General features: G+C 39.7%; 3 protein-coding genes across 5 annotated transcripts in view; all 3 read right to left on the reverse strand.

The window, feature by feature from the left end:
* Positions 1 to 14: 14 nt before the first annotated feature.
* On the reverse strand, positions 15 to 12,215 carry ctdspl2b (CTD (carboxy-terminal domain, RNA polymerase II, polypeptide A) small phosphatase like 2b). The gene is made up of 13 exons (XM_056378252.1): positions 12,030 to 12,215; positions 8,186 to 8,376; positions 7,060 to 7,198; positions 6,685 to 6,834; positions 6,183 to 6,431; positions 5,970 to 6,066; positions 5,121 to 5,232; positions 4,922 to 5,008; positions 4,571 to 4,633; positions 4,406 to 4,485; positions 4,082 to 4,208; positions 3,331 to 3,426; positions 15 to 3,187 (listed from the first exon to the last, which is right to left on the reverse strand). The coding sequence occupies exons 2-13, from the start codon at positions 8,351 to 8,353 to the stop codon at positions 3,122 to 3,124; spliced, it is 1,434 nt and encodes a 477-aa protein (XP_056234227.1). The 5' UTR covers positions 8,354 to 8,376; positions 12,030 to 12,215; the 3' UTR covers positions 15 to 3,121.
* Positions 12,216 to 12,601: 386 nt separating this feature from the next.
* On the reverse strand, positions 12,602 to 24,872 carry golm2 (golgi membrane protein 2). 2 transcript variants are annotated; one of them, XM_056379436.1, is made up of 10 exons: positions 23,777 to 24,872; positions 19,620 to 19,674; positions 19,309 to 19,411; positions 18,862 to 18,952; positions 18,449 to 18,572; positions 18,098 to 18,181; positions 17,340 to 17,618; positions 16,723 to 16,860; positions 14,766 to 14,933; positions 12,602 to 13,642 (listed from the first exon to the last, which is right to left on the reverse strand). In XM_056379436.1, the coding sequence occupies exons 1-10, from the start codon at positions 24,101 to 24,103 to the stop codon at positions 13,566 to 13,568; spliced, it is 1,446 nt and encodes a 481-aa protein (XP_056235411.1). In that variant the 5' UTR covers positions 24,104 to 24,872; the 3' UTR covers positions 12,602 to 13,565. The 2 variants fall into 2 exon arrangements, with proteins under 2 accessions (XP_056235411.1, XP_056235419.1); XM_056379444.1 differs by lacking the exon at positions 14,766 to 14,933.
* A 1,034-nt stretch (positions 24,873 to 25,906) lies between these two features.
* fam189a1 (family with sequence similarity 189 member A1) overlaps positions 25,907 to 26,794 on the reverse strand; it is an 85,312-nt gene continuing 84,424 nt past the window's right edge. For both annotated transcript variants that reach the window (XM_056381715.1, XM_056381724.1), the window contains exon 12: positions 25,907 to 26,740. In XM_056381715.1, coding sequence (XP_056237690.1) covers positions 26,537 to 26,740 — 204 coding nt within the window. In that variant the 3' untranslated portion in view covers positions 25,907 to 26,536. The remainder of the gene's footprint in view (positions 26,741 to 26,794) is intronic.

A 26,794-nucleotide genomic window follows, 5' to 3' on the forward strand; every position in this document is an offset into this window, starting at 1 on the left:
GGGCATGCAAGAGGTTTTAACTTTAAAACTTTGTTTCAGAAATTCAATGTAACTGTATATACACTTTACAATAGCATAGCCTGACGGCTAACAAAGATGTCTTAAAACATTTTTAAATACATCTTCAGCACAAATAGCAGTTCTTGCAAGTAAAATGGCTTAACGGATAAAGAAAAAAAAAATCATTAACACGATTGCTTTTTTCTGCAGAAAAAGTGCCATGAATAAAATTTAATTCAGGACTCTCCCACAAAGCAAGCTGTATTCTCTACATGCTAAATTTAACAGTTCAGTGACATAGCGCTAAACTAAACATACAGATATTTTTAAGAAAAAAAAAACACTCCATTTGATGTAAAGTTAAATCTTCATTAATACATTTAAAAAGTAGATATGACATGCCTTTTGAAATCAAAAATACAAAATTTTTTCCTTACTTTAAGGATTTTTTTAAACATGAAGCTGCATGTATTGTACAACACTCAAGTGTACAATAAACTGGTAATGCACATAAAAACGAGCTGGATTAAAAGTATCAAATGCCTCCCACCCATCCTTCACAAACAAACCATGAGTGATAATCACACATGATCACACCGCCCACTGAGGAGACGAGCACACCTGGGCTACATCACACACTCCAGGTGAGGCTTGCATACTAAAAAGGTGGCAGTTGGGATGGTGAGAGGTCATGGGGGGCAGGGAGGGGACTACCATGTTGGGACCTCAAGACATGTCTCCTCTTCCACGCAACATTGTTCTTGCCTCCTCTTCAACATCTGACTGGCAGATGTGAGCTGGCACCTCTCCTCATCTATTTGCTCTACTTGATGAGGAGAGAACACAACATGGAATTCGGAAAGACACTTAAAACTTCACCCCATGTACAATTTACATTCATAGTCTGGACATGTGTACTCGTAACATTACGTCAGAGTAAACAATTGTGCCCTGTAACAATTTTACTTGAACACAAACTAATTCTAATTTCTGGAGAGCTACTAACTTCTGGTTAGAAAAGGCAAAGACAGGCGGGAAACCATCTCTGAACAGAACCTGTGTTAAGTGAGCAGCAGGCGTCCTTTGGGCAGGGCACAACAGGAATTACCTGGCAATTTTACTCATGGGGGTGGGGGTGGGGGTGGGGGGTTCTGATGCAATGGAATCACAGTACACAACACCTACTGCACACTGAAAAAAAAATTAGGGGAAGGGTGGGTGTATCCAGGTTTCAGTATCGGCAGAGCTTCGAGGTCTGATTGTCTCTTTCCATCTAAGCAGTGGGGTGGGGGTGGGGGCTTGTGAGGAGCGGAATCGTATGGCACTGTACAAGCAACCCAGACAAATCCAAACACTCACTTTTGCTTTAACATAAAATGCACTTTGATTCAAACTGAACAAGAACTGTAAAAAGTTCAACAATGCATGCCAAATTGTCACAAAGGTTCAAGTTGACTCTTAAGGGTTTGGCCTTTTTTTTCGACTGACAGGCATTTGATCTTTCTGTCTTTACCTCGCAGGTTTAGGCTTGTAGGGATGCCAATACAACATCAACATATCTGCCTACTGTTTGTCTCACTATTAAATAAATTAAGTTGAAACAACAGTGGAGTAAAATGTCAGTTTGGCTTGAATGTCCAGGCTGAAGTCAGGCAGAAACACATTCATATAGTTACCATTCTTAAACACAATGCTTTAAACTGTGCTATACAAAAAAAGAAAAAAAAAAAGAAAAAGCTTAAAAGTAAAAAGTATGAAACAGACAGGTAGAGGGGCAGTCAATGAAGCTGACAGTTAAAACAGTATGTTGCTGGTGCCAGATATGGCTGGTACAGGGTCTGGCCATATATTACTACTATGGCCTGACATGACACACTGGCAGAGATGTGCTACATTAGTCATTATGCTACTGACATAGCCATCAAATTACACACCACAACTAAAAGAAACAGAACTCTGATTTCGCCAGAATACTTGATTAGGAGTAAAAGACAATACTGATTATAGACAAATGAAATACTATTATTAAAGAAAGGCTAATGTTGACACATATCACTTTGAAAATGAATGCCCTCAGACCTTTACAATATGTCAGATTTACAGGTAACAAGATTCTTAATCCTAACATTTAATTAGGGAGCCATGTTGTGTCCAGAGTGAAGCCAACACACTGATTTAAACCTCTAGTTGTTAGAACGAGAACAAACTATACTTAAAAGTCCTGGATTAATTCCATTTCAACTTACTATGCAGTGGACTCATCAATCATTAATATGCAACCATGTTCTCCTATTGGAATAAGGCTTACAATAAAACTTACATGACCCCTTTTAAAACATCATATCTTACAAACAGAAGTAAAACATTTTGAATATGTTACTTTTTTTTTCTTTCTTTTTTTTTTTTTTTTTTTTTTTTTTTTTAAAACAATGAAACACCAGTTTTACCAGAAAAAAACTGCAACCAACAATAGAAACTTGACTCAGCTACGGAGGAATGCATATGATTTTAAAGGCTACAGATTGTAGGTTTGCCAAACACCAAATCAGTGAGTGTGTGTGTGTGTGGCTAGGAGTAAACATACACACATGCACAGATTGATTTACAGGCCAGTCATTCCCACTGAAAACCGTCTGTAGCCACAGAGTGTCGTTATTCATCAGTGTCAACAGCGTGAGCACCAGGGGTCGGTTTGGGTTCAGGGACTCGGTCGGGGTGGAGTTCCTCTTTACCAGGTGGCATTTTCATATCCACTAAACCAGCACCAAGACTTCAGAATTTAGTGTGGAGACGGTATCCGGCTCCACAGCTGGAGAGTCAGTCAAAAAGAGGAGTCTACCTGGGCTTGTTCATAGTGTGTGTAGTTTCATCTATACATTTAGATAATTAGAAAATGTCACCAGGATCTTTAAAAATGTTTTTCTTTTGGAGTTTTTTTTAAAAAGCAATGGTGGATTTAAAAAAAAAGAAAAAGAAAAAAAAAGAAACAAAAAAAGGGAAAAAGGCTAAAATTTTAACAGTAATGGCAATGTTGTAGTTTGTAATCCAAAGAAGGGCTTTTTACACGCATGTTGTTTTCAGTTTTTTCATGTTGTCCCGTTCTGAGAGACTGTGATCCAGTTCAATCAGGGGGCAACAAGTCGTGAAGCCGGAACCGTTCTCGAACGTGCGGCCGCACATCCTCATTCTGACGAGTTCAGCAGGCAGGAGAGAGATTAAAGAACCAATTAGATTAATAAGATTAATAGATTACTCAAAGTGTAAAACATTACTCTGATGGACTTGCTGTAATAGGTCCTACATTAACTTCTGAGGAGTAAGATGTCTTACCATCTCAACCAACTTCTCCAGGAAGGGAACCAGCTTCAGCAGCTCATTGTCATTCTTGTCCATGAACCAGCTCTCTATTGGAATCCCATTGGACAACTGTCAAGACAAACAAACAAGACGACAAAAAAACATGTCAATTACTATCACATGATTAACTTCTTTCTACAATTGGAACCACAATTCCAGATTAAAAAAAAAAAAAAAAAACACCTCAAAGTTAATAACAGGGTATGATTGGACAGTCGACTCAAATATAACACCTTCACGTGCAGTTTCTAAGAATAAATTATTACACTTTAATGAGATATTATGTTAACCTTCAGGGAAAACAAGGTGAAGAGTTGTATCACACAGGAAATGCCACATATCTAATAGGGTCTTGTTTAGAGAGTCATCTGGTAAATAATTTAATGTAAGCTGCAGCTGATTCAGTTCAGCAGGTTACAATGACTGATCAACTTCCTATGTTTGCTTTGAGGTAATTAATCAGAGCAGCACATGACAATGTCAGGAAAAAACATTCTGGGTCTTTACAATGTGGAAAACTTGGAGCCAAACAACTGAGCACTTTCTGGTCAGACACCAGGCTGAAGTTAGTCTGATAATCACCAACAGAATCTGCAGTTGTATCAAGTTTAAAAGTTTTGCTCCATTTTAAGACTGGCATAAAAAATGACAATTGCTGATACTTGTTGTTAACCAGATAAAACGAAACCGCCAGTGTTATTTTTTGTTTTGTTTAGGTGTTCACCTGATATGCAAAGGCTTGTGGTGAATTGTCGATGATGATGGTCTTTGACAGATCTCTGCCTAAGATGTTGAGGTCCTTGATGTAGTTTCCTTGGACGCAAACACAATGTTCACGAAACAACCTGTGTCTACAGTTTCAGTGGGGGATGAAAGGAAAGACACAGGAGAAGAAAAAATAAAATCAATCCGTGACAAGGTCAGTGCAATCAATAATTCAGACAAACCACAACACTGACACCTCAACGGCGGCTCTCTTCATTCAGGCTTGCTTCAACTTTTGAGTTTGTTGTTTGACTATAAAAGACTGACACAAAAGACACTGTACCTCACTAGCTGCTTTTTAGGATCCAAGATGTTGAGCAGTTTGTCTGCATACACCTTTTTAGAGGCTGTAAAAAGGATGATCTAGAAAAGGAAGAAGACAAAGGTCAAGGTTTTCTAATCTGATGCAATTAGGACTTATTAAGGGGAGTAGCCAGGTTATATTTACCTCATAGATTTGAGACATGCGTTCCAGAAACTCTCTAAAGAAAGGCCTCAGGCGCACATACACCTGCACATGAAAACAGACCACAGGTAAGCAAACATTTATGATCAAAAATATAACAAGGTTAACTGCAGGCCATCACCGTGAGAGATGAAGTAATTCAAAGGTTATAACCTCTTAATCTTAACAAAAAAAGTATTCCTTTTGGCATCTGTTAATCGAATGGTTCCTCTATGACAAGTGTGTCTTTTTTCAAGTACACTTTCCTCAACGTGAGTTTTTTTTTTCAAATATAACTTTAGCCCCCTCTAGTGGAAGAAACTACAGGAAACATTCCTGTGAGCCATCACTTACCTGGTAAATGACATCCTGAAAGAGAACAGGGAAGGTAAGTGCTGCGTCCTCCAGCTCATTCAAACTACAGTGAACCAATGTTTCATCCTACAGAAGAAAACACACACAATATTGGGAACCTTTCCAAATATCTGCAGTGTTTCAAATATAACAGCAATAAAACAAATAAAGAAAATATTTGTTGTACACTATAACTGACCAGGTCTAGGACCAGAGAGAATTCAGGTGTGCTGCGTGTCTTCAGTGGCAAGGCTGGTTTACGAGTGAGCTGCTCTTCTGTCAGTGGAGGGACGTGCTTGATGAAGAAATACCTACGTATCAAAACATCCCATAAATCTCATCAATTTAAACCATGGTAGTTAACACAGACACAAGACAACAGTGAATATGAGAACAACTACGACGACTTGTCAGCTATTATGTTAGAGTGTCCAAAAATGTTTAATATATAGTTTTTATTCTATAATAATATTAGTTCAGATTTGCACTACTGTCTCTCAAAGTATCTATGGCATAGGTAAATATAAACCAAAAGCAATGATCAGCAGTAATTTAATTAATCTGCTAGGAATAAAGGACACACAACTGTACAATAGGATCAATCAATGTTAAATAATAAATCAGCAATGTGTCACCATTGTTATTCACTTGGGAAAGATTATTTTTAATTTACCCAAAGGAATCATACCTGGTGCCTCTTGCTTGTACACACAATTCAAAGCCTGCTGTCACAAACAAATGTCCTGTTTATATATTGCCAAATTGAAAACTGTAACAGATGAGTCAAACTAGTTGCATTATTGTAGGATAGGGTGTCAGGTTGGTGGTCCAGATACCGTTTACCTTAATTTTAACACTGACTTGGCCGAATTAAATGCCTGACTGTACTACAATCAGTCCTATCCCTTGCTTCTCCCACAAATTTGGTTAAACTACCTCACCACACTTCCCATTCCAAATATCCTCATTTGGGTTTTGTTGTAAATTTTGTTCGACAAGGTTTGGCTATAGGACTATGCATTTTATCATGATGCTGTGTTTAACTCACGGGTCAAAGACTTCCCAGTCTTCCTCATAGGATGCCTCTGGTGGTACTGCAGTGGGCGGAGAGTCCACATATGCCATATCTGGACTGGAACCTGGAGCTTGGACCACAACAAGAACAAGTTGTTAAATCAACTTACTTTATTATTGTTACCTCAACATGAAGGAAAACTCCTAATGTTTCAGAATCATGTTTTCTTAGCTGTACTATCTCTACCTGTAAGCGGTGGAAGGTCGGCATCTGCATCAAGCTCCGCCTCCTCTGCTGTGGGAGATGCCTCTGGGATGTGGGGAGGTCGCAGAGGTGGCAGCTGTGATACACTGGAGTAAAAGTTAGTGGTGGCACACAGTTCCTGTGCGGATGTGGCTGTGCTGGTGGGTGTCTCCACAGCTTGCTCCATGTCCAGCTGCTTGACTATCTCCTCTGCTTCCAGTGCCTGGTCTGGAGAGTCAGAACCAGAGGAGGCTGAAACACAAATACAACAAAGAAGCGTTAGAGCTGCACAGTATACTATATTATACAGTGGAGGAACATTAACAGATTAGTATGAATGTGATCAAGTACTTACAAAATGACATTTAATGACACCATGAGTAAAATTGTGGTTACAGTGTCAACTGCATCCAACAACTAGAGAGCAGCATGGCAGCACATTGTTGTTATGTATTGTTTATGATGCTCTCCATGAATCAAACAGGCTTCCTGAGGGTCTGCTTACCATTTTTAGCTGGTGAGAAGAAGTTGAAAACAGGGGAGAAGATGGTCCCAAGTAGGGTTGTTCTGGGAGGGCTGGTGGGCACCTCAACGGCCGTCGTCTCCTCAAGGCTGCCATTGGGCTTCTCCTTACTCCTGTCATGATTGGTTGCCTCTGTTGAGAAGAAGAGACAGGTTTAAGAGAGTTAACAGAGACAAGTGGAATACTTTGCAGGCAGGTATCAACGGTGTCCTAGTGCTGTTGTGCAGCAGTTAGCACTGTCGCCTCACAGCAAGAAGAGTGCTGCTTTGCATGCATCGTCCCCAGCCCACACAGGCCTGGAACTCAAATAAAGACCGATGATTAGGTCCCCCCCCCTTTCTCTTCTGTACAACTCACGTCCATTGATGGAGCCTCTCCTTCCAACCCTGCTGATAGTCCTGCGGGGGGTGTTGGTGTTTGGGGTTGTAGAGGTGATCAAGTTGTTGTCCACATCACAGTGGAGGCGTGTCTTCTTGGCTGGGCTTTCCTGCTCCACCTACAGGAGACAAGAGACAGTAAACAGTTGTAATCAGTCACTAAAAACAGTCACATCTGATGGTGATCTAAATTTAGGGACCTATGACTACAAATCAAATCAGACCGTGGCAAGACATGACACAGAACCTTGTAACACACCAACTTTGTTGGGTTTTTTTCTTCTTTAATTAACAAGTGTAACATGAGTGGTGTGTTGTCCTGTTGACATCATAGCACTACAATTCACCAGAAATCAATCGCACAATCCGACGTGCTACAACATTGACAGTGTGTAGTTTGACTCAAATTACAACCTTATTACACCCATCTTGCATGGTACGAAATGCAATGAACGTTCAAGATCACTGTTGTCACACAGTTTACAGGGGACTTAAGATATCAATGGTCAAAAAGGCAGACTAGTAGAAACATAAAAGATTTCTTTCTTCACTTGGCTTGTGAGTGAGTTAAACAATAAATAAAGACAGGCAGTAAAAACAAAAAATATGATAAAACTCTTAATTAAGACTTAATGAGGAAATACATGGCAGACCATGAAATAACAATAATGAGTAAAAACATGAAAAATCCCCCTCGCCTTTCAAGAGGAAAAGCTCCTTTTAGCCGAGTTGACTTTTCCACTTGTTACTACCTCCTGTCCCTGCACACCAACTCTGTGAGCCAAAAGCTAAAATTAGACCCGAGTCCGAGTTCTCAGACAAGCTGCTGCATTCCTCCAGACATTTCTTTGGGAAACATGACACTCTGCACCAAGAAACACTGTATTTAACTCAACAGACCTGGAAAGCACAGACTAAATAGAGTTTTAAAACAGAGAGGTGACAAAAAGCTTAGGTAACACTTGTAAGCAAAACACACTGACAGGAAAAGGACAACTTCTTTTTCAGGTACAATTTTTCAATGCCTCCAGAAGGGGCACCACACTCATTTGCATTGAATTCAATTAAACAGCAAGGTCATTCGATGTGATCATAGAGGTAGTTACCTTAACAGCATTTCCTCTGATGAACTTTTTGATGGTCGAGAACAAGCCCCTCCCTCCACTAGTAGGAGTGTCCTCTTCTACTTCTGAATGCCTCCGCTTGGTCCGGGACGGGCGGCTTGCCACACTGGGGTTCGGCTGCTGAGACGCCTTACGCATTCTCAGCCTCATTGTTTTAGCAGTCACATGTAAGGCTGTTTCAGAAAATCAGAAATTGGGAAAGACAGAAGAAAGAGAAACAGGGGAAATCAATTAAACTATGCACAGTCAAGGAAACAAATCTAAGCAAATACTGAGTTAACAGTGGACCAACAGGTTGTTCTAACAATCTCAACTGTTGGATAAGTCTGTGGGATGTATCTATGTGTACTGGAGTAATACTGGTGCATTTTCTGCCAACATCTGGATGCATTCAAGATCCCATTTCACTTACATCACAGTGGATCACGGCAGCCACAGCTGGCTTTACTTCCATCATTCTACGAACACTCCCTACTATTAACTACATGCATGCAAGATTAATGTTTAAAATACAGAAACTGAAATAATTTTATGGACTGACAAAGATGTAAAATGTGGCTAATTTGACCCAAAACTTATCTGACGGAAATACATTACTTATTTTCCAGAGTTGAGGGATTTAATTGGTCAGCGTTGTCCTCAAGTTTGTACAGGAAAAACGAAAAACTATTCACAGTCAACACAAATTGTCAGTCAAGCATGCCAGCCCTTTGCGCTTACGTAACAGCAGCTGGCTGAAAATGTGTCCGGACATATCCACAACCTGTCAGGAACCCAAAAAACACAATAGCACCTTCTCAATACATATTATACATCTCACATACTGTAAATGCCCTTCACTACATCTGCTTTACATTTACACAGGGGTGTATCCATGAATGCACAAGAGGTGTAGGCCTACGTACTATTGCTCAATCACATGGACACAAAAATACAAACAGGCACTTTAACAGCATCAGAGTACATGGTTACATTAAAGTAACAGCCACAGGCAGGAAAAGTGGAACAAGCCTCAAAGTTGTGACAGCTCAGAGTATTAAATAAATGAACAGATCAAGACAGTGAAATGACATGAATGTCAATGCCAAACACCAGCCACACAAACATTTTTGAGAAGACACAATATAGCTTTTAAATTAATGTCATTTTTCAAGATTTTAATATTCTGAGATCATTTTGGAAAATATAAACAGTGCATGTTTACTTTTGTGAGATAAAAAGCTGATTAAATCAGAGAGTATTGTCAATCTTTTATCCACCTCTCTAAAAAAAAGTCAAGATCAGAAAGATCAGATCTACAGACAAACTATCAGTGCCTCTTTGGAAAGCAACTGCTCATTTCCATTATGTCTTATCTATCCACCAAACAACTCTTTCACGTTGTAAACAGTGTGAAGACCTCTCTTAATGCCTCTGTGATTTTGGAAGTCATCTATCCCCTAACATAAAACCAAAACAATTTCTAATTTGGGTAGACTTCACAGCACTGACGCCTTCCGTAATAAATGAATTGTGTCCGTAACATGCAACTCTGGTAAGATCATATTACTTATGCAATTCAATGCTGCACTAATCACAATACTTTTATACAGGCTAGACAGTTTATGTTTACCTCCCTTGTCCAATCCAGAAATGGTTCAAAAGCTAATGACAAACTACTTTGTCTAATACCTTACCAATTCTCTAATGCGTCCCATAGACTATGTAATACAAGAAAAACACAATGCTACAATATTACTCATTTGTTTAATTTTCACAGTGAACTGTCTACATAGCAGTAACGCTTTACAGTAACACTCCCAATAAACATGTCAGTGAAGCTCGTCTTTGTTTTTTTTTTTTGCGTAGACCATCAGAGATGCTAACTCAATGACACGGACACTTAAAGCTGCAAAATTAAGAGTTGAACATATCCCCATATTCCACAGGTTAGTCTGCATCAATATATCTGAAAGTCTTTTTATGATCATCGCTTGTTTCTGCTAATGCAATATATTTGATAAATATCCCCATAATTTTTTAACACTTTCCCCTCATCACATTCCAGTTTTTTTTAAATAACCAAAGCACCAATAGTTCAAGCTGTAGCTATTTGGCCCCATGTAGTATTAAATGTGTAAACCTAATATGTTAAAAACTGACAGATGCTGCAAACTGTTATTCTCCCTGACTTTCTAATGTTTGAAACTGTCCCTGTAATGTATAAAGTCTCTCATACAGATGTTGTTCTTATAGATATTACTACATTATGCCATTCACTTGCACTTCATGCTATTCTTGAAGTCTTTTCATTCTTTCCTTACATACTTTCAGGATTTGTAAACGATAGTATATACACAACACATTTCGTTTTTTCTCTTGCTGCTATATAAAATCAAAATTAAATGCCTATCAAATTTAGTTGCTGTGTGATCAAACCTCGCATGATAGCAACATCATAGCTGCTAAACATATACCTTACTGAGAAATCTCCCACTACCCAAGGATCATGCACATAGCTAGGTACGAGCAAGTGAGCGGGAAATAAGAACATGCATGCCACTGAGACTGTATGAGCCAGCTAGCAGACGCAGTGGAGAGACAAGTGAGGCCCTTTCTACAACCCCGTCCACTCTGCAAAAACTACTCCGATAAGGATAGTTAACAGACTTAAGAGGTGGCTAATGCTTGTACCATAATGGACGAAATTAAAGTTAAAGCACATGACACGTCTGGCCAAGCTGCCTCACTAGTGCCCAAAACAACGTTAGTAAAAGTTGCACTTTATAATCACGACTGCCAAGCATTTGAGCTAATCGAGCAGCTAGCTCGTTTGAGCTAACGCTACCTAAACGAACTACAAGAGGTCGTGTGTAACGCGTCAGAAGTTATGAAGGTGTGCAAAGTACAGTTTCTTTTAACACTTTCAGATTTTAAGTGGCACCTAAAGGTAATGTTACACTGTTCATACAATACCACCCGGCACTTAGTAATGTTAACGTTTCAACAAGGCGAGCCCAAGCAGGCTAACTTACCGTTAGCAAGCCAGTGCGGCATCGTTAGTTGAGCGAAATAAGGTTAAAACAATGATGTAAGGTAAGGGACATCAGTTAGATGACCAATGTGAAGTTTCCTGTGCAGTTTGACTCAACTGTCTCCACGAATTTTGTACAGTGTTAACGTTTACGCCGTTTTGACAGTAAAACTCATCAGGCATCGTTAATCAAAACAGCTAACAGACAGTAACGTTATCCAAATGCCCCGTTGATCCAGTCAGCGTTATCTTTGCCGAACAGTGCAATTGATGAGATTTCATTTAACAATTGTGGTATATGAGCATATACAACTCAGCACCCGCTGGGATGATATTAAATGAGGATAACGTTGGCTAGCTAATGTAAAGCTAGCAAAGTTCAGTTGTGGAATGCCAGTTTGGACGAGGTTAGCCTCGATGCAAGCTAGGAGCCTCAACCTGGCGTTAGTTCGCGTTAACTATTCATTATTTAACAACTTGTATACAGCTCCGCTTTGTATTTATATTCTAGCAGGCGTCTGTAGACTGGTTTAGTTACAAAGAGCACAATGAACCTAAATTTTGATCGAGTCGACCAGGAATTAGCCAGGTCCGAAGTAGGCCGTGTTTTAGCTGCACTTAGCTATGTAACCTAGCTTAGCACAGATAGCTTAGCGTTAACCTAACCTAGCCTTCTACAAAAACTGCTTCGGGCTAACAGATGTGCACGGGCAGGAAAGGAAAATATTTATCCTGTCGTTAGCCAACATTACATAAACCGCAAGCCAAAGAAGACAAATGCACGACGAGGGTTGGTTAACGTTACCGACTTACTTTACAGTGATCCGCAGTGTCTGGAGATAACGACTCAAGACCGATTAACCATCACAACTGAGGAGGTGGTTGTTTTCGTGATCTGTTCCGACTTTTTCTGTGTATCTACTCAAGGGCCGTCTCCGAAATGACACACCGTTGTGTTACCAGGCGCCATTTCCCGCCTCTGCTCAGTCTCTCCGAGGCAGATACCCGTATGGGACACAGACACACCCCCTTACCTCTCAAAAACACCAGCCACAGTCCGCAGCGAAGAGTATCACTAGTCTTTTCTTCTTCCAGCTTCGTTAAAGGTGGATTGACCATGTTTGTTTGTTTCTCTTTTACAAATATACGAACATTCATAAAATATGTTGTATATACTCAACAGATATGGTAACATTACTGAAAAGCACAGGACAGTACATTTATGAAGTAAAGGCTCTCAGGCGCTGGACACTTATCACAGTCTTTGCAATTAGAAAGCAGATGACTTATTTTTAACATTGAAAAGTTGGGTCACCAGAGTAATCCATTCACCACTATCGTTTTTACATCTACATTGACTCTAAAGCATTATCACAACTGACAAGTGACATGAAGCATCACCTTTAATAAAATTAAATTACATTCAATCTGCCTTTCCATGAGAAATCAATTTTCCGGGCTGCACAAACACAACTGATTTCATGTTAACGGATTTTCCTAAAGGTGAGGAATTGGGTTTCCTCAGTACAAATGGTAACAGTTCAACTACATTATGTACAAGAGACCTCATTAATGGAAGCATGTGTACAGTATGTCAGTTCCATGTGCTTAGTTCATCTTTGCACACTGTGGAGGATCCTAACATTGCTCTAAGTATTGCTTAAGCATCAGTATTTTGCTCAATTTGATTATTAATAAAAATGTTTTAAATGCATGCAATGGCATCATTAAGAAAAAAAAACAATGAGGAGCACTTTTTAGTGTCTGTCATAAAGAAAAGAAATTGATTTAATAGGCCATAAGAAGAGTCCTTGGCATTTGTAATGTATTCCCATTCCTGTAAACAAAAAAAAAAGGTCTTCCATGTAAGAGTCCCAAAACAACGTTGGAAAGACAGAATTCCGAAATAGTGTCTTTGATAAACATCTCGAGTGAAGAGTTTGTTTATATGAAGCAACAGCAATCTGAAAAGAAAAGTAGCAAAAACAAAACACCTTGGAGTTCAGATGTGGGTCAACAGAGCGTATTTGGACCACTCTGTTATGAACTGAGGCAGTTATCAAATAACAAATCTCAACAGTCAATGTACAGTATTTCATCTCTACTCCCTTGGAACCATTAGCAAATCAAGAGCAGCTCAGGACAATGCCATGATATTTTTTTCCTTTGTATTTTGTTGTTATTCAGAATTAATTCATTAGTTGCAATGTCTGTTCAGTCCATGACATTGAGGATGCACCATATAAATTCTTAAACATACTGATGTTCAAACTATTTCTCAAGAAAGACCTTGGCTGTAGAGGAAGGTCTGAATATTTTTTTATGAGTTATGGCTGTACAAGTTCCAATTCAAAGAATGTCAATGGCTTGATGTCTTTTTCCATAATCCACAGCCCGATCTCCCTGCATGTCCCGATCGTCATCATCTGGAAAAAAAGAAAGCGACACAAAAATTAGAGGTTAAATAGGAGATAATACCCAATGAAGTGCTGCAAACATACTCCATTACCACATAACTTATATTATTGTATAATGTTATTGCATATGAATGAATATTTTGGATATGATTCTGCACAGCTGGATTCCAGGTTAAACTACTGACTCTCAGCCTTAGTATGGGCCCTTTTTGTACATAGTTCTCCTGATTTAGCAACAATGTATTTATGTAGAAGAAATTTATTGAGAGGATACATATAATTTTGGAAGGAAATATTTCCTACAATCTACAATATTATCTTTGTTGTCGGTCACTGCAATCCTATACGTTTTTAAAAAAAATCATACACTATACAAACTGAACAGTTAAAACTCATAATAAATAAAAATGACAAATCTTTACCATACTCTTATCACCGGGCAGACAGACTGATATTGTTTTTGTTTTCTTTTTTAGATGGACAAAAACAAAAATAGCTCTCTCCAAATGCAGTATTGTTGAACTCTAATCAATTATTGAAATTCTAATCTAATAGGTAATCAGATATTCATGGCAGGAAACAATCACAGCAAAGAAAAAAAAAAAAAAACCACTTCAGCATGCATTTCAATATATCAAGGAGAACACAGACACATTCACGAACACAGTGAGCTATATTTATCTACTGGTCTAGATGTGGGTCAGATTTTTGGTGGGCACAGACAGGTGTTATAGCTAAAAAGAAGCACAGGCAGGAGAGAAGAAAATACTAGATGGCAACTGATTTACTCTCACAGAACCGTAAGTTCCTGGGTCAAGTTTTCACTTTATAGGAGAACTGGGTGCCAAGATTGTTATTGTGTCTATACAAACAAAATGCATAACACAATTCAGTCACTCAACCTGAACTGCATATATAGCAGTCCTGCTTTGACCCTAAAGGTGTTCATAATAATTCTTGAATATCTATAGTTTATGATGGATTCAAGGACCAAACTCAGGGTACTGTGAGCTACTGTAACTCTTGGGACAAATGCAAGGGGCGGCAGCAGGACAGGGGTGGAGGGAAGGAGCAAGGGAGGAATGGTGGATACACATCTGAACAGGCAGTCCAGTCCCCGGGCCTGGCTCACCTTGAACGTCTTCCTCCCCACCATCACCATCCTCTTCCTCATTGTAGGCCAGCTCAGCCTGCTTGTCGGCCTCATACTCACCCACGTTCCCATCATCCCCATTGTAGTCCGCTAGCTTAGAGCCGTGTTGCGGATCTACTGGGGACTCGTTCTCATCAAAGAACCGGCCTGCAGGAGGCAGAGAAGGGCCTCATCAGGAAGGGAGGGAAGCGGAGGCAGTTGAAGGGAGACAGGGAGGAATGGGTGGAATACTGCATAATGAATGCATGAAGGAATAGGTGATCGCATGGAGAGTATGATTGAAGATAAGGAAGATGAGGTGAATGGATACACAGTGGCAGAAAGTCAATCATGGACTTGAAAGCAGAGACTGAAAACAAATGGGGTTCCCTTGTAATGAGGGCGTGTTAAAAGTGTGGAAAGCACTGAGCACCAATTGAGTTACTGGTTTAGTCATCTGTACAATGCAATCAATCAACAGAATACAATAGCCCTGGGGTAAATCCTATCATATGTTTACTTTTTGTTGGTACTGTGAGGAGTGTTGATTCAACTCAGGGGTATTTATAAGGTCACAGATACAGTAAGTGTGGTGTTTTATTGAACTGCATTATATACAAAAAGTGTTTCAAACATGTTGTCCACCTCTATGAACATATGTGATGAAGACAGATTATTACAAACAGCTGCAGCTTCAGATACAGAAGCCTGTTTGGAATGGCCATTCAACTTTGAATGTTGGAAGAGGATGACTGTCTTTCTATATGCTATAAACCAATAGTCAATATGTATAAGATGCTTTTTACTGTCTTTTTTACTGGATATTGTGGATATGAACAAGTCACAGTGGAACAGTGATGTATTTTCCAACCTTGCAATTTCCAATATTTTTCCTTGTTTCAACTGCTTTAAGATTGAACAGTGAGCATTTCGTTATTACAGCTGATCATATTGGAGACAATTAAATTGAACTAGCACCAACAGGGCAATTCAAAATGACTTTAGAGTGTTCTAAAATTGCCAATCAGAAAAACTGATTATAAAATATGTACAATGTATAAATAAACTTCACTCAAATAGCATTTTTACTGCCTGATCTATAATAGCTGCCTGGTATCTATCACACAAGCGTCTGCAGCAGCTTATGTTCGTGTGTAGCACCGCACAGATTTGAGATGGCACAGTTGATCGCGACAGGACTGGGTGGGACTCGAGTTGCACTGAGCCAGACAGTATCTTCAGACTGCTCATGCCTAGTAACTACCAGACACTGCCAAAAATGAGACATCTGGTGGGTGTCGGGTGTTAATTTACCATAAAAGGATGCAAGTATGAAGAGATCATTGGAAAGATTAGAGGAAAAATAAAATGAAGACGTGAACTGAATACAGTGAGAATTTTCAGCAGCAGGACTGCAGAGGGTGAGATGGATGTGTAAGGGAGATGAAAGAACAGAACATTTGAAAACAGGGAGAAAATGCAGCAGAGCAGAGCAGAAGCCAGGCAGCAGGAAAGGATCATCTGGGAGCCAGGTGTGTGTCATTTGTCTCCTCTCCTCTGCAACTGAGCCTTCTCTCTACCCCTTGACAGTGTTCCTACCCATATTCAGACAAGACTTACATTCAAACACATACTCACAAATTCTAACTTTCATGAAAATGTGTTAAGTATAAGTACAGGTGTCACCAGTTAGCAATGGGCAAAATTCACAAAGATGGCACAACACCAAATTGCGTTTTACTCTCTGCGTTGACACATTACAGAGAGCTGGGAGGCAGCAGCTAAGCACAAAGGCAGAGCTAACAAGAAGAGCTGTGATTATGCTTCTTGGTTATTTTCTCCCATCCCTTCAAAAACAATCACAAGTCAATGAGTTAATAAAGAAATGCACCCCCTCTGACCACTACCAGCCTTGCCAATTACAGTATTCCCTTTGTCAGAGTGTGGAGGAACTCACTTTGGCGGTGGTGTACTGGCTCTGCAGGGACTTGGTCTTTGGCGTGGTGAGGCTGGATGGGGTTGGGCACCTGGGCAGGGTTGGGGGGCAGAGGAATCCCCTTCAAGTGTTCACTGTCACCCTTGACGTTATCTGGAGCTGACATTAACAAAGAGACTTAGGTGCGGTTGTATATATGATAAATCAAATATCAAAGATCAAAATGAGCAAACCGCCCCCTCACCTGCTATGACTAAATCTCCTGAGTTACAACATGACTGTACTTCACAATAAAAGGCAAATCAATGACTGTTAAACACTCTTAACTATTCATGTCATATCCATGAAGCTCAGTGTGGTAAACCTACGTTTGTTCTTTAATACAGGACCTGAAGTTTTGAAAGATGTTACACATGACTGAGAAACTCATTGAAAACTATAGACAATAGATAACAGTTTGCTGCTTCACCTAACTAAAGATTCTGTCAATGAAAGAAACATAATTGAAAGCATTAAATCAGTAAAGCTATATTTCAATGAATTTTGAGAACTAATTATCCCATACCTAAAAGCTCAAAAGACAGACTATTATATCTATTATAATTATTATAGTTATATGGATGTGGTGCATTCTTTACCTCGAAGTTGTCTTTGCTGTTCTCCCAGCTCGTCTGCCTTGATACCTGCCTTGTTGTCTTCTTCAAACACTATTGGCTTGTCTGCCAGTTTGATGATGGCCGGAGGTGCAACCACTGCTGCTCGGCCCTCCACTCTGTCCTGCTGTAGCCTGGGCTGGTCCAGGGACAGGCCCTGCCCCCCCGGGCCATCAGCTGCCCCGACTCCAGGTCCAGCACCAGCTCCCACAACCACATCAGGGGCCTCGTCATGTTTCTGAGTGATGGCTGGTTTCTTCAAGGCTGTAAATAAATGGAGTGACAAAGTGAGAAAGCAAGTCCAAGTGAGTCCATTTTGGTGACTTTGTCCTTTATTTGCCACAAGGACAGAATTACTGTAGGCACCTGAAGCCACAACCTAAGAAAAGCTGTTCAGTGACATATAAGAGAGACCCTGACACAGCTTTCAGAACAATACTAATTGATTGTGAGTCACGTCTATATTTCGTTTGGCCAATTATTTTTCTCTGGTGTTGGTTTAAATTTCTAAGTTTTCAACCAGTTAAATTTTGTGTTTGTACACATGGGGGTTCACTTCTCTCATCAGTGTCTCTTTATAATTCCCTAACCCAGTCGCAAGTTAAAATTCATTAGGCAGCAAATTTGTATGAGTCTTTATCTAAAACCTAATTGGCCAATACACTGGGATTGCGATTACTGTTTAATTTAACATTGTATGTCAACATAAAAATTGCTCTTGAAATTTTAGGTCCACTACTTACCGAATTGCACATCATCGATTTTTCCCACCTCACTGTCTTCAATACCAGGCATGCCAGCATCACTGCCAGGCTTACCCATCTCTTCTGTAACAGAGCAGAAGGAATGTCACTTAGCTGATAGGTTGACATTAAAATTGTCTGAAGAGTAATGACATAAACAGGAACATACGCAGGAAACAAAAAGACTAATTACCATGTAAATGACATTTGTGCAAGATTTATATGAGCATTTGTTGCATGTGTATTTTCTCCTAGTAATTAAATACTGCATTTACTGTGTAAGCACATAGCAAGAGAGGAAAAACAGTCAAGACGTACAGGCCTTGGTTGACTTGATCACATCCACTCTACCTTTTAAATCTGCAGTGTTGTGTCGGTGAGTGGCCACTGTATGGCGCTCTCCAACCATCTCCACACCAGGTGCTCCATCTGCATGTCTACCTGCCACTACACCCTTTTGGCCGTCCAATACACTCTGCAGAATTGTCAAAGGTGAATCAGAAAAAGAAGGATATGGAAAATAGAAAAAATAAAACAGTGTAATGAAGAGGAGAGGTTTAACATGAACAGAAACAGAGGAGAATTAATTGAGGTTAGCTGCTACCATCATAACATTTGTGTGGAAAATGTGAGAGTAGTGAATACATGCTACAGTTCTGAATAAATGCAATGTGTACCAAAGGCATAGGGCTCCTTAGACACAACCTTTCACCATTTACCTAAGAGCCACAAGAATGTTCACTATTGTGTTTGTCAAAACTAACCTGTCTTAGCTTTGATGCTTCTTCCTCCAGGGTCTTTTTTGATTCTTCATACTCGTCTTTCAGTTGTGCAATCTGACGTCCACACTGTAAACTAGTTAACACATATTCCTCCTAAGTTCCACCCACATTATCTACGATTTTCTTTTCTCACCAGACTATAAAATATGTGATTTGTGCAAACAGGCAAAAAATTAATTCTTGAAAAACTGCAATAGTGAGAGCTATAACTAAAATCTTTAAACCTCCTAGTAAAAATTAAATATACGTGAGATTAGATCAGACAAAGAAATAAGAAATAAAGATAACCAATGACCTAATATCACCTGATTATAGTGGAGATACAACTGAAAAAACAAAAACTGTCATAATAATGGGTAATTTAAGATGTATAAATTCACATATTAAGAAGTGACTTCATGTCCCTGTTCATCATGTCAATTAACATACCTCTCATACTCCAGTTTTCTTTCCAATGTAGTACTATTTTTCTTCACTTCTCTTAGCTGCTCCTCCTGTTTCATGAACTCCTGCTTCAGCTCCTTTAGCTGCTCTGTTTGCCACAACACAAGCATGCACCCCCATCACACACACACACAAAAGAAAAAATATTGGAGAGGTTTAATTTTTGTCTGTTAAAAGCACAACATTTAATTACCTGATAAGTGAGAGACTTTCTATCATTACAGATCCTCTATTGAGAGTTTTTGAAAGTGTGTCTTAGAGTGCCCCCTGCTGGCCACGCAAGGCTGACGTCCTACCTTTGAGCCTCTGGATTTCTGTCATTTGGGCAGTGACATCACCCTGCAGCTTCATCTGTACAGAAGAGCAGAAAACAAGGTTCAGGAATCATGAGCGAGAGCTGCAGAATGCTTTGACTTTTATATTGCTAAAACCAGTTCAATAAAGAGTTTGATGACTAACTGGTCAAACAGGATCTCTAATGTGTATGTCACCAGTAACACCAGGACGCCCAGGGGCAACAGGTTTGTCCTGTTTTCATGTGTAAGGAAGCTTCAAAGCACAAACAGATGGCACCCAGTGTGACATTTCATTTAGTTACTACTAGAAGACATTATGTTCCTGCCTATCAAAACCATTCATGTGGATTAGACGTTAAGCCAATGCCTCATTACAGATATCATGCCGGGAAATAAAGTTTTAGGATTTACATGGGAGATTGAAAAATGAAGTATCTCCCTAAACGTTACTCCACAAGTGCCTTGGTAACACGCAGAAAAAATACCAGTACAGATAATGATAACTCATATATAGCTGGTTTATGTTTTCGACAGGCTTTTCTTTTCTTTAGCAGTTTACTTACCCTGAGTGACCAAGAAAACTGAAACCCCTGTACATCAGGATGCAATCCAATACTACAGCTCTGTAATAAACAGTGTGATGTGACACTCTACCTGCATCCCACTCTGATGCTCACTGTGATATTAATTTAATCTGTTGGCTGCTCTTTATTCTGTGTTTTATTAAAACACAGTGTTATGTACATAAACTCTTGAAGGGAGGGAGATGGGAGGGAAACTTGAACTTCAAAGTGAAGACCAAAATCATTTCCTGTAGGTTTGAATTGTGGCTGCTTTAAAGATGTAGTTTAAAAAAAAAAAAAAAAAAACAGCACCTGTGCTTATCTTTTACATTACAGTGGTGACAGGTTTTATAGCTCACAAAAAGTATTTAAAAGCCCACAAAAGCTTGCATCATCATTATGTTAAAAATCATTATTGTTTTATTAAAATACAGATGAAGATGTTTAGCCATATTTTGGCAAAACAATTACTGTTTTTTATATACTGCACAGCTGTGAAGTGAATTATGCCACATTAGGGGTTTGAGAGATTTCTATAGTTATACTTTATTCCTTTCCCAAAAGGTTGTCATCTTTGGAATCCACTGCGATTGTATAAGTTATAATTGACTGCAAGAGAAGACAGTGTGGAGAGAGTGGACAGGAAATACAGCATCACTGTCCAATGTGGTCAAAACTAAAGCTTCAACATGTCATACCCACACAGGCGGTTAAAGGCTTTCCCCTGCAGCCTGCTGAAAGTGGCTGTATAGACAATAACAGCGCCAGACTGTTTACAGAGTGCATGGGAACTATAGGCTTGTATGCTTCATTCTTGAACCTAATGGGTACTAGACTATATATACTGTACTGTCTGGAAGCCATTTAAGACACCATTTCACCATGTCACCATTTACTCTGTATTGCAGGCCTCTCACTGTATCCAGCATGCGTCTGTTGAAATAGGGTTGGGCTGTTAACAAAAGAAAGGAGTGGAACAGCTGCTTTTCAACACATACCTTTATCTTGATATTGAAACAAGGAACCGGATACCAGAGTTACTATCAGTACACTCCACCATCTATACTCATTCAAAAAATAAAATCTCTACATTTTTTAAATATCCTCCACAAAGACAAACCATTTAGCTGCAAAGAGGGATTTTAGTGTAAAAAAAATGATGAATACAAACATGGAAGAAAAACAAATTGGTGAGTAAAATATGTCCGTCTGTAGAAGATTATACAGCTCTAGCATAGCAGGCAACTAAACAGAAGGCAAACTCTGATTTGATTTGGCCACTGAATATGGAATTTGGCTCACAAACACAGTGTGTGATGGTTGATGGTGTGTGTGAAGGAGACACGTTTTAAAATGGGAAATCGTTTGAAAAATTTCTCCATACGGCTGGCAGGATGATAAAAATGATTATAAATGGGCTAATCTATGACTTGTTTGCTGAGCATGCACACACATACATTTATGGCTCATTACAAGCAGTGTTATCTTTCTGTTCAATGAGTAACTACCTCCACGCAAATAGGTGATGTGTTGTAGTCAATGATAGCTTGTCAGCAAATGTTGTGCAAAACAAGAAATTGTTACTCAAGACCTTCTGCCAGCCTGATATTCCTGCAGATTACCTTGCAAATATGCTTGAGGATTTCTTGTAGAAGTAAGTTTGACAATTTACAATCTAACCTTGCTTGTGATGTCATAAAGTCATCTTCTCCTTCTAGTTAGGAAGTCAAGACTGGATGCAAATTACAGGAAAACGTCATCCTCATGTGTTGTCTAAATGTCTGCCAGGGCAACTGAATACACACCAATCAATGTTCAGAGGGTGCTTGGACACAAAAGGCACTGAATTGTTGGCTTGGCCACTGTGCAGGACAAAAGGTAGAAACGGCCTTGTGGAGCATACAGACAGGCTACTCTCAGTGAATACATAAAACCCACCAAATGTGTAAAAGTTCTGATTAAAGGAATCAATGAAATATCAATACAGTATAAGAAATATGAGTTAGGTTTGCTTTTCTTCGCAAATGCAAACGTGTCTTTTGTTTAGCCTAATAAGTATTAGAAGATAGGAATGTAGAGAAATGTGGGTTTTAAACAATTAAATTCAGACTAACAGAGGAAAGCAAAACAACCCAGCAAACGGAGTGATTTTTAGTTGACAAAAAAAATAATCAGGTGTGTGGAATGAATGTGGACCGCCTAAGCTCATCTCATAATTTAGAGGAGAGCGTCAAACCTATAATGTATAGAGAAAGAAGTAGGTAGGTGCTTAGATGCATAGGGACAGTGAAACGACACCATTACACCTTTTTCTTCATTACACCTACATGGATATTAAAGCACTTGAGAGGTGTGAGCTGTGAAAAATAGAAAAATACCGTGTTAGTGGGGCAGACTTCAGGTGAAAGCAGTGGAGAGGTGGATAAAATTGTGTGGATGAATGAGTTTCCAACCAAGTCTCAAGTCGCATTTGTCATCTGCCACTTGGTACCATAGACTACTCAAGACAATCCATTGTCCCATTCATAAAAACTCAATCATCTTGCTTCTGTCTCAGATAACTGAGCTAAGACCCTCCATCTATCATGAGTTATCCAGGTTTTTCAAGTATATGTTCCTTCTGATATAGAGTGGGGAGATTAGAGCAATAATGCAGATATCCTGAGTATTTATGATATTATGATTTAGGTTATTGTAATATTGTGACATGATGGAAATACTGTCTATTCCTAATTTCTTTACAGTTGTGCAATACTTAGCTAAAATTACCTGACTAGTTTAGTGAAATGAACAATGAACTTTCTTTGCCATTATATTCCCAATACTGTTAGCTTTCTTAGAGAACATGGCCCACACCCCTACATTAAATATTGTATGAGAGCTTTACGTAGTTTCTGCAGGGTTCACTAAGTTAAAGACTTTTTAGGACATTTTTAATACCACATAGAACATAACCTGTTTTTATGGTCATACCAGTCAAAGCATGAAAGTGATTAATTATCATAGTTCTAATGCACTAGTAAGTAACTCTACTTACAAATTTCTTTTCTAAGCACTTCCCAGTTGTATTTAACAATATCTTTTTATAATATAATTATTGAATCAATAAACATGTCCTGGACTTCGATAAGCAGCAGAAAATGGATGATGGATTATTCAATTAAAAATTAATTCATGTAAGGTCCACATATGAATATTACACAAAGGCAGAGGTCTGGAACAGTAATGCTTGAGATTTTTTCAGCCGGTCTTGCTAAAATCACATGCAAACACATTTTACAGCTTTTTGAAGAAACTGAATTTAGTATTTTCAAGATCTGGAGACACCTTGCATTACCCATAACACTACCCAATATACAGACAACTGAATCAAAAACTACTGTGATACTTGAATTTGCCATTGCCACCTTGCTTTGCCTGGGAATGGTTTGGTCAAAGAGCTTATACCAGTCTGTGAAAACTTTGGTTTCCTCGTATAGCATAAGGTGTACCCTCTGAGTATTTTCTTTGTGCTATATTTTAGTAAATACTGTACCAGTGATATTAAACTAAACTCCACCAGACACAGGTTGTGATCAAACATCGCCTCTGTACCTTTTCATCAGTGCACTTTTTGATGAGCGCCTCTCGGGCCTGCAGCTTGCCCTCCAGGACGCTGTAGTCTCCATCCTTCTGGTCGATCTGCTTCCTGTGCGTGTCCACCTGCACCATCAGCTCCGAGTTTCGCTTCTCCAGCCGGCTCCGCGCCGCGTCCGTGCGCTTCACCTGCGTCTGTACCTCCGCCAGCTCATCCAGCAAGCGGCCGTGCTTGTTGGACACTGTCCAGTAGTTGAAAGACAGTATGGCGATGATCACCATCAAGAAGATGAGGATGAAAGACGGGAGGCGGCCTCCCCGCCGGTTTGCACCAAACCCAACCATTTCCTCAAAGTATAACGTTACTTCGGATTGTTACCGCAACCTACAGAGCTCAGTGAGAGTATTCTCCCGGTGTAAAACACATCTGTCTACGTGACATGCCGTGTATATGCGGCAACCGCTCCGAAATGCAAACACTACACAGATTCACAGTCATGAATGTTCAAGACTTTCACATTTCTAGTGATCCTTACTCTCCTTCCTCCTTCCGCACACTAGGCATCTTCTCTGCAATTCGTCCTATGTCAGTAGATGAAATACGCCCGCAGGGACGTGGCCTAGCTCAGCTGGCAACGTTAAACACAGCAGACGAGACTAGACGTGGACAGTTGCACGGCTCCGTGGCACCGAGGACTGCAAATACAAATCACAAAGCTAGCTATAGAAAACGCTAGCCTCCAGCTACTCCTTTTCTTTTGGTGGCTCCCTGTGGGTCCTGTAGGACGCTGTTTATACTGAACCCTGGAGCTCCTTTAATCACAGAATACCCGTAAAAACAAGACCACTGATGATGTTAGCTCCAACTAACGTTACCATGTTCAGCTAACCACTTCTCACTAGCTAGCAACAGCAGATGCGAAAGCACAACCAGCAACGGTCAGACAAAAAAGTATCGTCTCTTCTTGCGTAGGGCGGATGTAATCTCTGTAATATAACTAACCAAAGTCTAACACAGATTAAGGTACAGGTTTGGTATTATAATGTCCACGAACCGCGGCACACCAAACGTGATTTCTGCGCTGTGTGAAACTACCTGCAATCAGTCTGCGCCATATCCGCTACTGAAGCGCAACAACATTTCAAAATAAAAGTGCAAATTGAGCATTCAGCAGCACAAAGAAAGTGTGGCTTTTTGCTTCTTGTTTCTAGCTTTGGTTGGCGCCTATGGGCAAGTTTGTAGACTGTATGCCAAATGTCTAAACTTAGATCTTAAATGATGGACGAAAACCAACGGCCTCACTGTGAAAACAATAAACCCATTTGAAAACATAACTTCAATATAGCGAATAGTGCCCTAAGGCCGGAAGCACGCGGCCGAATGGAAGAGCACTTTACAATTATAATGAAATCAGGGTCCTGATTTAATTACTTATTCATATTTGGGATATTAAATGTTGCGGGATAGTCTTGAAATAAAAGCCTACAAATGCATTATTACAACATTAATGAACAACAACATTAATTGAACATCCGTTCAAACCTGGTGCACATACCTTGCTTCTCATTAACAGGTTTCCCTTATGTGTTGCAAAAAGAAATGGCTTTTTAAATGGAAAAGCAGCACTACGAGTCTTTTTGGTGCCTATAGTCTAATACTGAAACTGAGCTTGTCTTCATACAATCTTATGCCATTTATTCTAAGATTACTAACGGTATGACTTTTTATTCTATTTTGAATAATTGTTAATACCTCTCCCCAAATTAATGCCAGTGGCTTAAACACATTCTGTGCATTGACTAACTGGTGCTGAATACCAATACCAGATAGGCCAATGCAACAAACAGATTAGGTAAGGACTACCTGGATTCTTTCCACTTCTGTAAATTACTTAGAAACTTACCTGTGAGTGAAATATATACAAATCCTTATTAATGCTCAAATTAGTTATAATTGGTATTGATCTTTCCAACCAACTTAAATTAACCCACTTAACATTACTCATGCTGCCTTTGCAACTTTGGTGTAGTTGCTGAAAGTTGACCAGCCTTGGTTGGGACCGGATGCTGACTAGATGATCGAAACACTTGCACACGGACACACATGATCCAAAAACACTCATTGAAATGAGTACACAAACCACAGGATACAAACTCAGATTTTATTGTAACACTGATAAGAATTGTAACACAATGAGGTAAGTTAAATAATCCACATCTGTGATGTTTTTGAACCAGCGACACCACAAAATATTCAACACCTTATCAGTAACAGTTCCACAAAGTCTGCAAATAATGGCTAGTAATGCCCAGTCGGTTCTGTTCACAGTTTAATACAAACATATTTCTCTCTCTTTCTTTTGAGGACAAGAGGAATACTGAAAACATAATCTCCTTTGTCTTTCAGTCACAGATTCAAACTTACCAGTTGTATATTTGTTTGTTGTTTTTTTCAGAGATGAAACTCAGTAGAAAAGATCCCCTGAGGGAGAAACATTCTTTTGTTTTTCTGATGAGAAAGAAGCCACTACAGTCACTGGCAGGCTCAGTCTGAGTTTGCTACCATTTCTGCTGATGACTTGGCACGGTCTCACAGGGCACTAGGAGATGCAGCATGAGAATACTTCAGTTTGCCTATATTGCAGTCACACTGTACAAATAAATGATCTCCCAATGAAGAGTTATTAATTACTCTACAGACACCGCACAGCGTGTCTGCAACTCCAGCACCCTGAAATGCCCTCAGAGTTTTGACCCGAGTCCTTGCTGGAAGAGTGGTCAGAGAATAGTTTCTCTGCACTCAAGGCTTTGATCAGAGGAAGGGGAGTCCAGTGGGTTGGTGGAGGTGCTGGTTGTTTGTGGGAGGTGTTTTGGACGGCGCATGGAAGGGGACGGGGATGAACTCAAAGCGCCGCAGCTCTGGAGGTGAAGATCCTGGTAGTCTCGCTTCCTCGGACTACCTATGATGCGCTGGGTCATCACCTGGGCAGCAGAAAATTGCCAAGAATCAAAGAGAGACACATGTTGCCACTCATC

This window comes from Seriola aureovittata, chromosome 1 (assembly GCF_021018895.1).
Source record: "Seriola aureovittata isolate HTS-2021-v1 ecotype China chromosome 1, ASM2101889v1, whole genome shotgun sequence".
In the NCBI taxonomy this organism is placed as follows: domain Eukaryota; kingdom Metazoa; phylum Chordata; class Actinopteri; order Carangiformes; family Carangidae; genus Seriola; species Seriola aureovittata.